Source organism: Vespa velutina, chromosome 1, assembly GCF_912470025.1.
Source record: "Vespa velutina chromosome 1, iVesVel2.1, whole genome shotgun sequence".
NCBI classification, from domain to species: domain Eukaryota; kingdom Metazoa; phylum Arthropoda; class Insecta; order Hymenoptera; family Vespidae; genus Vespa; species Vespa velutina.
Window position 1 is genome coordinate 2,414,924 of NC_062188.1, and position 13,994 is coordinate 2,428,917.

Below are 13,994 nucleotides of genomic sequence, written 5' to 3' on the forward strand. Positions count from 1 at the left end.
GATGATAATATTTATAAATGATAATGCCATGATAATGCAATAATTAAAAATTTCTATTTAAATCAGCCCCGTATCTGGTCGCACATGATCGATATCGATCTTAAACGCATAATACGATCGTACGATCTACAAAGATTTTGTTTAACGACGTAATAATATTAATTCACAGATATATCTCTCGAGATCTTTATCGAGTAATTTTCTTTCTTTCTTTCCTTTTCTTTATTTTTTCTTCTACTTTTTTTTTCTTTTTTTTTTTTTTTTTCATATTATCGGACAGCAGAAATATGCAAAGGGAAATAAAAAAAAAAAAAAAAAAAAAAAAGAAAAAATTAAAACAAAGAGAGAAAAAAAAGAAAAGGAAAAGAAAAAGAAAAGAAAATCTAATCTAACGCAATGACAGATGTATTTGAAATTTGTTCGAAATTTATGCGGACAATTTCTATATATTGTTTCCTCATATTTCTATCTCATTTACTTTTGCACTGTAAACGCAAACGGAGACAAAAAAAAATGCAAATGTGTATAAAAATATATAAAAAGGAAAAAAAACAAAAAAAAAAAAAAAAGAAAAAGAAAAAAGAAAAAAGAAAGCGCTTGTTGGGGTAAATTCAATAGAAACATTAATAATCTCGTTTTTTTTTCTTTTCCCCCTTCGTATAACAATAAAAATATATGCCGTCCTAACGATTAACGAACGCGCGTTAAGAAGCGGACACTAAAAAATAAACAGAAAAAATAGACAACACATTAATTAGAACTTAAACGTTGTAACTCTCTCTTTCTCTCTCTCTCTCTCTCTCTCTCTTTCTCTTTCTTTCTCACGCTATTTCTCACGCTCACGCATACATATATATATATATATATATATATATACGCATCATACGCTAATTTCGTTTACTAAATCTTTCTCGCAATCGTAATAATAATTTTGATCGATAAAATGTACGTTTAAAAATCTTTGATACAACTACGTACGTCGCATTACGTACAAACGCAAAAATATTTTTACTAATAATAATGATAATAATATTGACAATAATAATAATGACAATAATAATAATAATAATAATAATAATAATAATAATAATAATAATAATAGTAATAGTAATAATAATAGTAATAGTAATAATAATAATAATAATGATAAAATAATAATGATAATATTAATAATAATAATAATAATAATAATAATATTAATAATAATAATAATAAATGATACTAATAATAAAAGACCTTCGCTCTTCCGTATACGACGGAAAATATATATATATATATATATATTTTTTTTTTTGTTTCTCTGACGCTTAATGCGCATGCAGTTTCAATTATTTTATCATTATCGCAGAGATTAAAACGATACGAAAGCGAATAAGATTTTCTTTTCTTTCTTTTCTTTTTTTTTTTTTTTTTTTTTTTTTTTTTTTTTTTTTTTTTTTTTTTGTTTTTAAACAGAAGAAAGTAGTAGAGGGTGAGAAGAAAGAGGAAAGATTGCATGACGAGAGGACGAGAAAAAAGAAGAAATAAAAGGGTTTAAAAGAAGAGCTTGAGAGAGCTTTTTTAAAGAGTTCGAAAATTGAAGTGAGGAAGGGAATGTGTCAAAAAAAAAAAAAAAAAAATAAAAAAAAAAAATAAAAAAAAAAAAAAATAAAAAAAAAAGTAAAAAAAAAAAAAAAAAAAAAAAAAAAAAACCCCCTAAAAAATTGACGTATATCGCGGAGTTAAACGTGGTCGCACCTTGGTCAGAGAGATTTTTTTTTATTTCTGGAAGCTCTTGATTGCACTTTCAACACATCTTGAGAAAGTCAATTTTCTCTTGCCGCAGTTATTGATCGATCGATCGATCTATCGATCAGATCAGTGTTCAATGATCGTACACGATCATTCGTCGTCAAATATGATGTCATAAGACGACGTTCGTCGGTTTGTTCGTTTTCTTTGTTTGCTAGGTTGATTTTCGAAAGAATAGAAGAAAGACGACGTCGCGACATAAAAATCAGCATCGTCAATATGAAAAAGCAGCACCCGTTCCTAAATCGGACACGTGATTTTACCTGAGATTTGTCTACGTAGTTCGTTAAATATTATGCAATGGAGATCCATGTGCGTTTAGCTTTCCTTTCGACGCGTTTATATATATATATATATATATATATATATATATATATATATATGTATACATATATTGTACAACATATATATATATATATATATACATATATTGGTATTACTTAATAATATAACATAATAATAATATTAATACAATAATATTAAAACACAAGAAAAACGAGAAAAGAAATCGAAAAGAAAAACAAAATAAAGGACGAATACAAAAAAAAAAAACAAAAACAAAAAAAAAAAAAGAAAGAATTATTTTCTGTCAATCGATATTCGCGTTAATAATGTAAAATTTGTGATACGTTATTTATCTTCGATGGACGTTTTGTTGGATTGTAGAAAAAAAAAAAAAGAAAGAAAACGGGAACCTTCGAAAATGAAATATCGTACGAGCCCTAAGGAAGGAAAATAAGAATCTAATGATTTTTATGAAAAAAAAAGAAGAAAAAAAAAAAAAAAAGAAAAAAGAAAAAAGAAAAAAAAAATTAAAAAGGAAGAAAAAGAAGAGAACGATAAAAATCTTACACGCTAATTAATCGGAGACTGTGTGTGTTTGTGTGTGTGTGTGTGTGTGTGTGTGTACGTGTGTATAGACTTTTAAAGAAATAACAAATTACATTATATGGGAATAGATTAATTTGACGTCGTGGAGTTTCGAATAAACGAATTAATAATAAATTGTTTACGGAGTTGCTTAACTCTCCTTTTCTTTCTTCCTTTCTCTCTCTCTTTCTCTCTTTCTCTTTCTCTCTTTCTTTTTTTCTCTCTTTTTCTCTTTCTCTCTCTTTCTCTCTCTCTCTCTCTCTCTTTCTTTATTTCTCTTTCTCTCTTATTTTCAGCTGTCCGCGATTAATTAATTATTTTAATAGAATATAGTACCTGGCACAGGAACATGACCTTTCAGTCATTGGCATCACAACGTAACAAGTATTATCAGCTAGTTCTTCTTCGTCGGCACTCGTTCTCTCTCTCTCTCTTTCTCTCCATTTCTTTCTTTTTTTCTTTCTATCTATCTCTCTTCCTCTATACGGCGAGACACATTACGCATACATACATTATTCCTTTCTTACTATTTCGCTCTCTTTCTCTCTCTCTCTCTCTCTCTATCTCTTTCTATCTCTCTCTATCTATCTATCTAACTGTCTACCTTTCATCTTTCATTATTCATTTTTTCTTATAGGAGCGACTACAGTCAGACGCTTGGTCCTGAGTATTTCTACAGCATACTTTATTCGTTAAACGAAACGAAGTAACGTCTGCCTTCGTCCCTCTCTGTCGTACATACATACATACATTATTATTTTATTTCTCTCTCTCTCTCTCTCTCTCATACACACAAACACATACACACATATTCTCTTTCTTTCTCTCTCTCTCTTTCTTTCTCTTTCTTACTCTCACACTATCGCACATAAGAGTTCGATCCTTGAGATCGAAAAATTATTGAAAGACAATACAACAAAAGTGAATCTTTCGTTCATGATGATACTCCTCCTGTTAGAGCCTAGCTCGGGAAAGGGGAAGAGAGAGAGAGAGAGAGAGAGAGAGAGAGAGAGAGAGAGAGAGAGAGAAGCAGAGGGAGGGAGGGAGAGAGAGAGAGAGAGAGAGAGAGAGAGAGAGAGAGGGAGAGGTTGAGGAAAAAGAAGGAAAGAAAAACAAAATGAGTAAGGTAAAAATGTTGCTAATGGTAATGAGACAAAACGATGTTAATAATGATTATAATGATTCCGATGATTCTAATAATGCTGATACTGCTACTAATGCTGCTGCTGCTGCTGCTGCTGCTGCTGCTGCTGATGATGATGATGATGATGTTGCTGCTGCTGCTACTGTTGCTGCTGCTGCTGATGATGATGATGATAATGATGATGATGATGGTGATGATCATGATTGTGTGATAGTGATAGCTGTGGTTGCAATGACGAAGAATTAGAAGAACAATACGGAAAGATATAAGTATAACGATTACATATCCAGAGCAGCACTTTGTTGCTTGCTTGTTTCCGTTTGATGATCGATAAAGATCATTCGTTCTCGGCCGACATTACATATCATATCCCGTAGTAGAGCCGAGAAGCGCTTTGGCACGGTAAATGAAGACAGTCGAGAGGAGAGAGGGACGACAAATATAATCGTTCAATACGCGAGAGACGACGGAGGCCTCTTTAAAATATTCAGCTCCTCTCATCTCGCGATTACTTCTTTTTCTCTTCTTTTCTATTCTTTTATTTTTTTTTCTTTTCTTTTCTTTTTTTTTTTTTTTCATTTCATTTCTTTTCCTTTCCTTTTCTTTCCTTTCTTTTCTTTTCTTTTCTTTTCTTTTCTTTTCTTTTCTTATATTTTTGTTTATTTATTTATTTATTTTTTGTTTTTTATTTTTCTTTTCTTCGCGGAGAGACACGCAAAAAAAGACACGCGTGCACGCACGCACGCACGCACGGACGCACGCACACTCTTAACACTCTTAACGCGCACACGCATTTCTTCTTTGCTGGCACACTTGGACAAAAATCCACCGAATGATCCTCGGAAAGTCCTTCGTCCCCTCACATCGTGCATATTATATGCTTGTACATACATATATATATATATATATATATATATATATATATATATACCCTACGTGTGTTTTATATAAGAACGTTCGTAAACGACGCATCAAAAAAAGCTCGATCGTCCGTCCTTTTTTAATTTCTTTTTTCATTTTTTTTTCATTTCCTTTGTATATTTCGCTAGAAACAACACAAGAGACGACGACAATTGAAAAAGGGCGAAGAACCGAAGTCGAAGGAGTACTTCGCTGCGGCATCGACGATGACGAGGATGACGACGATTGAGAAAACCTTCTCATTCCTCGTCTTTTTCTTCTTCTTCTTCGTCTTCTTCTTTTTCTTCTTCTTTTTCTTTTCTTTTCCAATCGTTTCTCGATTAGTCCATGCTCGATTACGATTAACGCCGATAGACGAGGAGGAAGAGTAATAGGACCGGCGAACGAAGATTTAACTTCGTTCAACAATGACGTTCTATCATTGATCGAACGATCCTGTCTCTTCGAATTAATCGTCATCGTCATCGTCATCGTTACCGTCATCGTCCAGCCTCTCTGTCGCGCACAGTAGATACATAGATGGACCCCTTGGATGACACCGTGTGTTGCAACAGTCTTGTCACGTGGGTCCACCCGGGGCTACGTAACGCTGATCGCTGGATTGGAGGGACCCGAGGGTGGTGCTGGTACGACTTCACTTTTTATACACTGCCCGGTGAGTTGATTAACACTCAACGGATTGTTGATGTCGTGAGGATTCGTACCAACTGGATTACGATGCGGCTGTTGCTGGCCCTGTTGAGCCTGCTGATGCTGCTGTTGCTGCTGCTGCTGTTGCTGCTGTTGCTGCTGTTGCTGCTGCTGCTGTTGTTGTTGATTACTCGGGTTCGGCAGGGGCGGAGGAGGTACCGGAGGTGTCAAAGGGCATGGACACGGGCTGGCTAGGCTCGAAGGTGATGGTAACACCAACGATGGACTGGCCAGACTCGACAATGCGGACAAGCCTCCAGGACTGCTCAAGGATTCATCTTCCTCGGGAGTACCTGCCTCCCCGACGCTGCCTAAATTATCCTCCGAATGATCGTCCTCACCTTCGCCGTCGGCTTCACCGTCGCCTTCTCCTCCCTCCCCCATGTACCTGATACATTTCTTCTTACGTCTGGAAATAAGGGTGATCGGATTAGTCCAATTACATTCTCCATAATATTTCTCCATTATCACCACCCCCCCCGCTCTCTCTCTCTCCCCTCTGCCTCTCCCTTTTTTTCTCCCTTTCCTTTTATTTTTTTTTTCTTTTCTTTTTTCTATTTTTTTTTTTTTTTTTTTTTTTTTACTTTTCTTACAAAAAGAGACTCGATCGATTTATCTCTTTCTTTCTTTTATTTTATTCTTTTTTTTTCCCTTCATTTTCTCTATACCTCCTCTCTCTTCTCGATCTATCTTTTTCTCTATCTTTTCGATCCTTGTGCGACATTGCAACGTTTTCGTCTTCATCGCAAATCTTCCATACTTTTTTTTTGCAATTACTTTTACAAGTAATTATATTACTACTTTTAAGTAATTATATTACTTTGAAAAATTATTTATAATATATATATATATATGTCGTGGAAGATGAAGGAGAACGGTACAAAGTCGATTTACAAAGATTAATATCTAAATAATAATTACCAACTAAATTAAACATGCGATTCACTCGTAATTCGTTGCAACGGCACGAGCGCAAGAATCTCTCCTCTTCGTCGTCTACATTTGCATGCTCGATTAGAGTACACTTCTCATTCTTTCTATCTTGGAATTGAAGATATCACGAGAAGATTTTACCGGATGTCCTGCGCTCGTGCAACGTCGCGCCGCCATTTTACTCTGCTCGATACGATTCACTCGTAGCAAATGCCATGCTTCAAAAAGTTAAGAGACTTAGCAAGCATAACTGTGTGTCAACAAGTGGTAATATATATGTATGTATGTATGAATGTATGTATGTATGTATGATGTATGTATGTATGTATGTATGTATGTATGTATGTATGTATGTATGTATGTATGTATGTATGTATGAATGTATGTATGTATGTGTGTATGTATGTATGTATGTATATATGTATACGTAAATACGTGGAAAATAAAAGAGAAATATCTTCAATGGGGGTGGGGGGGGGGCGTTGGAGAAACAAAACAAAAAACCAGAAAAACAAAAAAAATAAAAGGAGGAACAAAAATCATCGTCATCATAAACATCATCATCATCATAATCATAATCATAATCATCATCACCATCATTATCATTAATAGCAATAACAACAACAACAATAATTAATAAAATAATAATAACAACAACAACAGCAATAAGAAAAAAAAAACCGACAACCAATCGAGTGACCTTTACTCGACCGGGAAACGCAATTTGTTCTTCGTAATTTTTTTTTCTTCGTTCTACTGTTCTTTTTATTGCTTTTTTTCTCTTTTTTTTTTTTACTTTTTTTTTCCTTTTTTTCTTTCTTCTTTTTTTTTTTTTTTTTTTTTATTTCTGCATATGTTACGTGGAACTTGGAAATTTCTAATCGACGATAGTCCCGTTCCGATGCGCACACGATTTTTGTTTATATCAACCAGCTCGATCTTTTTTTTTTTTTTTTTTTTTTTTTTTTTCTTTCATTTATCAAAAAATACACCGAAGATAATGAAGAAAATATATCTCTTTTTTTTTTCTTTTTTCTTACTTTTTTAATTTCTTCTTTCTTTTTCTTTTTTTTTTTATACTTTTGTTTTCATGAATCAGAACAAAAATTGCGTGCATAAAAATGGGAATTTAAGAGGGGGTAATGGAACGGTTCGATCGTTCGCGTGAATTATCATCCCTCTTCTTCTCTCTCATTCTAATCTCACTCTCGCTCTCACTCTCTCTCTCTCTTTCTCTCTCACTCTCTCTCTCTCTCTCTCACTCTCTCTCTCTCATTCACTACGTACGTTCGTTCAATGAGAGAGATTAAAAGGAAAAGACAAAGAAAGAAGAGGGGTAGGGTAAAGAAAAAAAAAAAAAAAAAAAAAGGAAAAAAAAATCTACAGAAATAAAAAAATAGAGAAGAAAAAAATCTGACGGATAGAGATTAATAAATAGATAAATATATATGGCGGACAAAGTATCCCTGATTGATATAATAACGCTGATCGGTTGACGTAATAATTAGCAAATGAGAAAAAAAAAAAAAGGAAGAGGCGCATCGGAGCTACTACTGCAATAAATTTTGGAATAAAATGAAGCCAACACGCAGGCTTCTCGCAGTCGAGACGTTCACCGCTCTGCCATTGGCTCTCATTATTTTTCATCTCTCAGCTGAGTTAATTTGTTATTTTTCTTCTTTTTTTCTTTTTTTTTTTTTTTTTTTTGATTTTCTTTTTCTCTTTTTCTTTTTCTTTTTTTTTTTTTTTCTTTTCACAATTGATGGATAACACACAACAACTCGATACCGTCGTATACGACGGAGGAGGAAAAAAAAAGGAAGGGAAAAGAAAAACGTTTCGCGCTAAATCCATGTTGCTATTATTACTAACGTTCTCGGAGAGCGTAATAATAGTGAAGACAAAAAACCCGTCAAAAAAATACTGTTTTTCTTTTCTCTTTTTGTGTTTTTTTTTCCTTTTCTTTTTTCTTTCTTTTTTTTTCTTCTTTTTTTTTTCTCTCTCTCTCTCTCCCTCTCTTTCTCTCTCTCTCTCTCTCTCTCTCTTTCTCTCTCTCTCTCTTCATTTTGCGAGAACAACGATCTCAGAGGAATTATGAAAAGCAAGGTGCTAATAATTAAATGATTAGGCGGCACGCGCGTGCACGATTTTTTTCAAAAATTATAAAAACAACAACAACAACAACAACAAAATAAATATTAGGAGACAAAAAAAGAAAAGAAAAGAAAAGAAAAGAAAAAAAAAAAAAAGAAAAAACAAAAACAAAAACAATAACAGGAGAAACGAGAACGTAATCTCTCTTTTTTTTATATATGTATAATATCCGTGAGAAATTCGCGACGTGTATTATGGCCGCCTCTCGATATATTCTTTGATCTTATTTTTAAAAAGAGGAATTGTTACGCACACTATATATTATATGTATATTGTAAAACACATCAATGTGGCGTTATATATATATATGTATATGTTATGAAAAGTAAAACGATTAGGTATTAAAAAATTGAAAAAAAAAAAAAAAAAAAAAAAAGAAAACGAAAAGATAAAAAAAATAAAAAAAGAAAAAAAAATTAAAACAAAAAGTAATAAAAACGTGTATATATATATGTATATATATATATATATATATATATATATATATATATAATATACTATATATAAATATTCGTATACACATTGTCGTAACCGTACGAGAAACTGCCATGCCAAAAATGCGAAACGTACAACTCTCTATGTATATAATAATGATAATAATAATAATAATAATAATAATAATAATAATAATAATAATAATAATAATAATAATAATGATAATAATAACGATAATAATATAATTAGGTATATATATATATATATGCCAAAATGTTTCGAAACCGAAAAGAAAACCTGTTATACATATATATATGTATATGCATATACGTATTACAGACCATCCATGCTAAAGAGCAACACTGATTAAAAAGTTCAACTAAACGATAACAAATAATAACAATAATAAGCTGTAAAGAGCCACAACAATGAGAAACAATGCGAGCATCAGGGCATCGCTTGGCCGCTCACTATGCCACAAGCTCGTTGCACATATAATTTTTTTTCTTTCTTTCATATGTCATTATTATTTCCTACTTTTTTTCTTTTTTAGTATTTTCACTTTTTTCTTCGGTCGGTGGTCATCTTTTCGCTATCCTTTCTCTCTCTCTCTCTCTCTCTCTCTCTCTCTCTCTCTCTCTCTCTCATACACACACACACACATATACAAACACTCCCCTTCTTTCGTATCCATTGTGTACTCATTTGATCACTCTCTCTCTCTCTCTCTCTCTCTCTCGCTCTCTCTCATTTTCTCTCATTCTTTTATTCTCTCTCTCTCTCTTTCTTTTCTTTTTTTTTTTTTTTTTTTTTCCATAAATATATAGAACCGCGATTACAACGAGCAATACGAGGGCATTAGCGAGGGCATTAGCGAGCCCTTAGGTTTAAGTCGGGACTGACCACTGTTTAAGAAGAAGTGTTGCAGTAGAAGGGAGGCGATAGGCTTGACTAGAGATTAACATAAGTGGGTTCTTGCTGAGGCGAGGAGGTATTGGAGGCAGTGTTGGTGTTTGGCGGGGCAGTGGTCGCCCCAACCGTTCCTCCACCACCTCCAGCCCCGACCCCGGCCCCCGCGCTACTTCCCACACCATGATGGATTATACTCGCGTGGATGCCCATCCCCGCTCCATGCTCCACTGGGCTGCCAAAACCAACCACCAGCCATTAAAGGGGCGCTCGCATCGAACATCGTCACTTAATCCCACCTTCTTAAGATTAACTACACCGTATCGTCGTCACCCACACGCATCATCCTTTTTCTTTTACTTTTCTTTTTTCTCCTATTTTTTTTTCTTTTCTTTTTTTTTTTTTTTTTCCTTTCATTTTTTTTTTCATTTTCTATTTCTCTTTTCCTCTTTTTTTTTTTTTTTTTTTTTTTTCTTTTAAATTTTTTCTTCAACACCTTCCATTTTAATTCTTAATTCGCCATTTATTTATTTACTTTATTATTATTATTTTTGTTTATTTTTTTCTTTTTTTTTTTTTTTTTTTCCTTTTTTTTTTATTATCCTTCCTTATACGTACGTACTTTTTCTTATTTATTTTTATTTTTACACACGTAGTATATACTTTTATTTTATTTCATTTTCTTTTCCTTTTTTTTTTTTATATTCATGAATTCATTATTCAATTCATTTTTAGAAAACCATCTTTTTTGTTTGTTTGTTTGTTTGTTTGTTTGATTAACGATCGCCAAGCGACGAGGCCGGCAACGACTATGTTTGCTGTATTTATGTCTTTCATGTTTCTTTGTTGTATGATACTGTATCAAAATGTTTTTAAATCGTTGTCGTTGTCAACCTCGTTTGGAATAAACTATTTGAGAGTATCAAAATCAAATACGTAAGTGTACGATGGGAGTCCGGAATTTATTATTATTAATAAATAATAATAATAATAATAATAATAATAATAATAATAATAATAATAATGATAATAATAATAATAATGATAAGAATAATAATAATAATGATAATAATAATAATAATAATGATAATAATAATAATAATAATAATAATAATAATAATAATAATAATAATAATAATAATAATAATAATAATAATAATAATGTGTGTGTGGTAATAATAATGTATTTTTTATTTACCGACGATGAACGCGATTGAATGACTGATTGATTGACTGATTGATTCTTTGATTGTTTGATTGACTGATTATTGATTGCTTGTTTTTATTTTTATCCTCGTTCGTACTAATCAGAAAATATGTCTCCCAAATGTGCCCGTAGTTAACGCGATTCCCATATATTATTATTATTTTCAGAGCTGCCACTAAATAAGATCTTTATGCGTTTCTTATTTCTCTTTTTTCTTTTATTTTGTCTTATCTTTTCTTCCTTCACATGTATACATAGAAAATATTTTCTTCTTTCTTTACGTTTGTTTTTCTATTTCATTTCATATATATATATATATTTTCTTTTTTTTTTTTTGTTTTTGTTTTGTTTTGTTTTTTATTTTTTATTTTGAAGAAAACTCTATTACAATCTCGAACCCGAAAGATGTTAATATCAATTAATGATTAATCGATTATTTCGCTAACAATACGAGAGAGAGAGAAAAAAAAAAATAAAAACAAAAAAGACCGTGACTTTATATCTTAAATCGTTCTCTTTATAATTCTCGACAGCTCGAAAACGCCGATGGGATTCGTTTTCGCCCCTTTAATGACGTCCAGGACAATTCACAAGCCCAGCCGGGAGTAGAGGGGCGTTTTTGGGCGCACTACACGGGTGCAGCGGTATATATGTTTACGGCGGTTAGTGGCGCTAAAACGGGTGGTGATGGCTCGTGATTACCGATAGAAACTACAGTGTGGTTCTAGAAGAGATATTTACAAGCAAAGTACAGTAGAATATTGTTTGCCGTCCCTATCGATCGCCGGGATAAAACGTATTGTATATATATATATATATGTATGTATATATATATATATATATCTACATATATAAATGTGTATATATATATATATATATATGTATATATACATATATACATTGAGTATATGTATATATTAGAGAGAAATTCCGTTCGTTTTTTTCTTTTTTTTTTTTTTTTTGAGTTTATATTTTACGTTCTCTTTTATTTATTTATTTATTTTTTTAATATCGTTATTATCGGTTTTTTTTGTTCTTTTTTTTTGTTTTCTTTTTTTTTTTTTTTTTTTTTTTTCTTTTTTTTTTTTTTTTTGTTAATCTTTTGGAAGACACATTTTCTGACTATTCCGCAGCTTTTTCTGCATACGATTTTACGTATTAATTTGTGAATACTTTTATTTTCGTTTACTTTTCTATCATTTTTTTTCTTTTTCTTTTTTAATATCTGCCTGTTTCATTCGATATATATATATATATATTTTCTTTTTTTATATAGTTTTTTCTTTATCTTCTTTCTTTTCTTTTCCTCTTCTTCTAGTTCTTCTTTTTTTTTTCTTTTTTTTTTTTTTTTAAACGACACGAGACGAGAAAAGATCTTCCTTCGTCCGAGGATACAACGTTCGTTCGTGATAGGAGCGTGGGTTCAACGTATATAAAAAGTAATATATACTCGCTCTACCTTTTCGTATTCCCTTTTTTCTTCCTTTTCCTGTTGATTTCTTTTTTTTTTTTTTCTTTTTTGTTCATTTTATTATTTTTTTTATTTATTTTTTATCTCACCTTCTTTCACTTATTTTCTTTTTTTTTTCTTTTTTTTTTTTTGTAATCTCCTTCTCGTTTTTGACTCTCTTTTCCTTTTTTCTGTGTTTCTTTTCTTTTCTTTCTTTCTTTCTATCTTTCTTTTTTTTTGTTTTGTTTTGTTTTGTTTTGTTTTACTTTCAAGTTCCACGATAACATGTGGATGACGGAACGGAGTTTAAGACGATAAGAATAAGAAAGTAATATATATATACATGTCGAGAGAACGCTAAGATCCCCCACCCCCAGCCCTCTGTGCGCGCGATTCTCGAAAGAAACTCTTTGTTACAGAATAATAATATACGAGATAATTTATTTATTTATTTATTTATCTACTTATTATTATTATTATTTTCTTTTTCTTTTCTCTTCTTTTCTTTCGTTTTTTTTTCTTTTTTTTTTTTTTTTTTTTTTTTTTTTTTGTTCGACGAGCGTACCAAAGACGACGTTATAACGTTCGGGTATGTTCGTTGATAATGAATATAAAAAAGGAAAGCAGACGAAGTGAATTATTCCAATCGAAATTCGACTAATAATAATAATAATAATAATAATAATAATAATAATAATAATAATAATATATAATTTTATAACGAAGATACTCCGTAATTTTATTTACACCCTCGTCTTTGTTATCACTCATATTCGCAAAAGAAGAAATTAAGAAGTTAAACAATTATTTACAAAGAATCGAACTATCATGTATGTATATGTGTTCTTTTTTCTTTTTTTTTTTTTTTTTTCTTTCTTTCTTTCTTTTTTTTTTTTTTTTTTTTTCAAACAAAATAATAATCGGACTCCGCTATTTCTCTTCCCACCACCCACCCCAGCCCGATATAACGTAACGAACGAAAGTAAAAAAAAAAATAAAGGAAGAATAAAAACGAGACAGGGTTTGAAAAATGAGGTCTGTTAACGTACCTGCATGGTTTGCACCATTGGCTCTGTTGGTCTAATCCGTACCTTGCACGGCATTTTTTCATATTGTTACCTATAAAAGAGTATGAAAAGAAAAAAAATTCACATTAGTAAAGACAATTTCTATTGGTGCTTATGGCGTGTCTTCGCGTAAATACGTCCTAAATTATTCTATCATTATTATATTCGTTCTTAACAAAGCCCGGCGCGTCACTTTGGATATTCAAATTATTTCTTTTGTATTTTATTTATTTATTTATTTTTTTTTTTTTTTCCTTTCTTTTTTTTCTCTACGTTATATGCAAGGAGAAATTTTGTTTCAACGCGATCAGATAGATCAATATATGAAAATGAGAAATATAGATCGTAGAGACTTCTTTCCGAAAAGAAATTTGTTCTTTTTCTTCTTCTTCTTCTTCTTCTTATTATTATTATTATTATATT

General features: G+C 31.4%; 2 protein-coding genes across 2 annotated transcripts in view; both read right to left on the reverse strand.

Annotated features, from left to right (window-relative positions):
* Positions 1-2,354: 2,354 nt before the first annotated feature.
* LOC124956661 (pre-mRNA-splicing regulator female-lethal(2)D-like) lies at positions 2,355-4,142 on the reverse strand (the record flags this gene model as incomplete). The annotated part of the gene is given in 1 exon segment (XM_047512789.1): positions 2,355-4,142. A coding segment is annotated over 1 exon segment (267 nt), but the record flags the coding sequence as incomplete, so codon positions are not given.
* A 544-nt stretch (positions 4,143-4,686) lies between these two features.
* Positions 4,687-13,994, reverse strand: part of LOC124956742 — a 31,952-nt gene continuing 22,644 nt past the window's right edge. Inside the window, exons 8-11 of the mRNA XM_047512939.1 lie at positions 13,554-13,637; positions 9,891-10,082; positions 9,790-9,843; positions 4,687-5,825 (exon numbers count right to left, since the gene is read on the reverse strand). Coding sequence (XP_047368895.1) covers positions 5,306-5,825; positions 9,790-9,843; positions 9,891-10,082; positions 13,554-13,637 — 850 coding nt within the window. The 3' untranslated portion in view covers positions 4,687-5,305. The remainder of the gene's footprint in view (positions 5,826-9,789; positions 9,844-9,890; positions 10,083-13,553; positions 13,638-13,994) is intronic.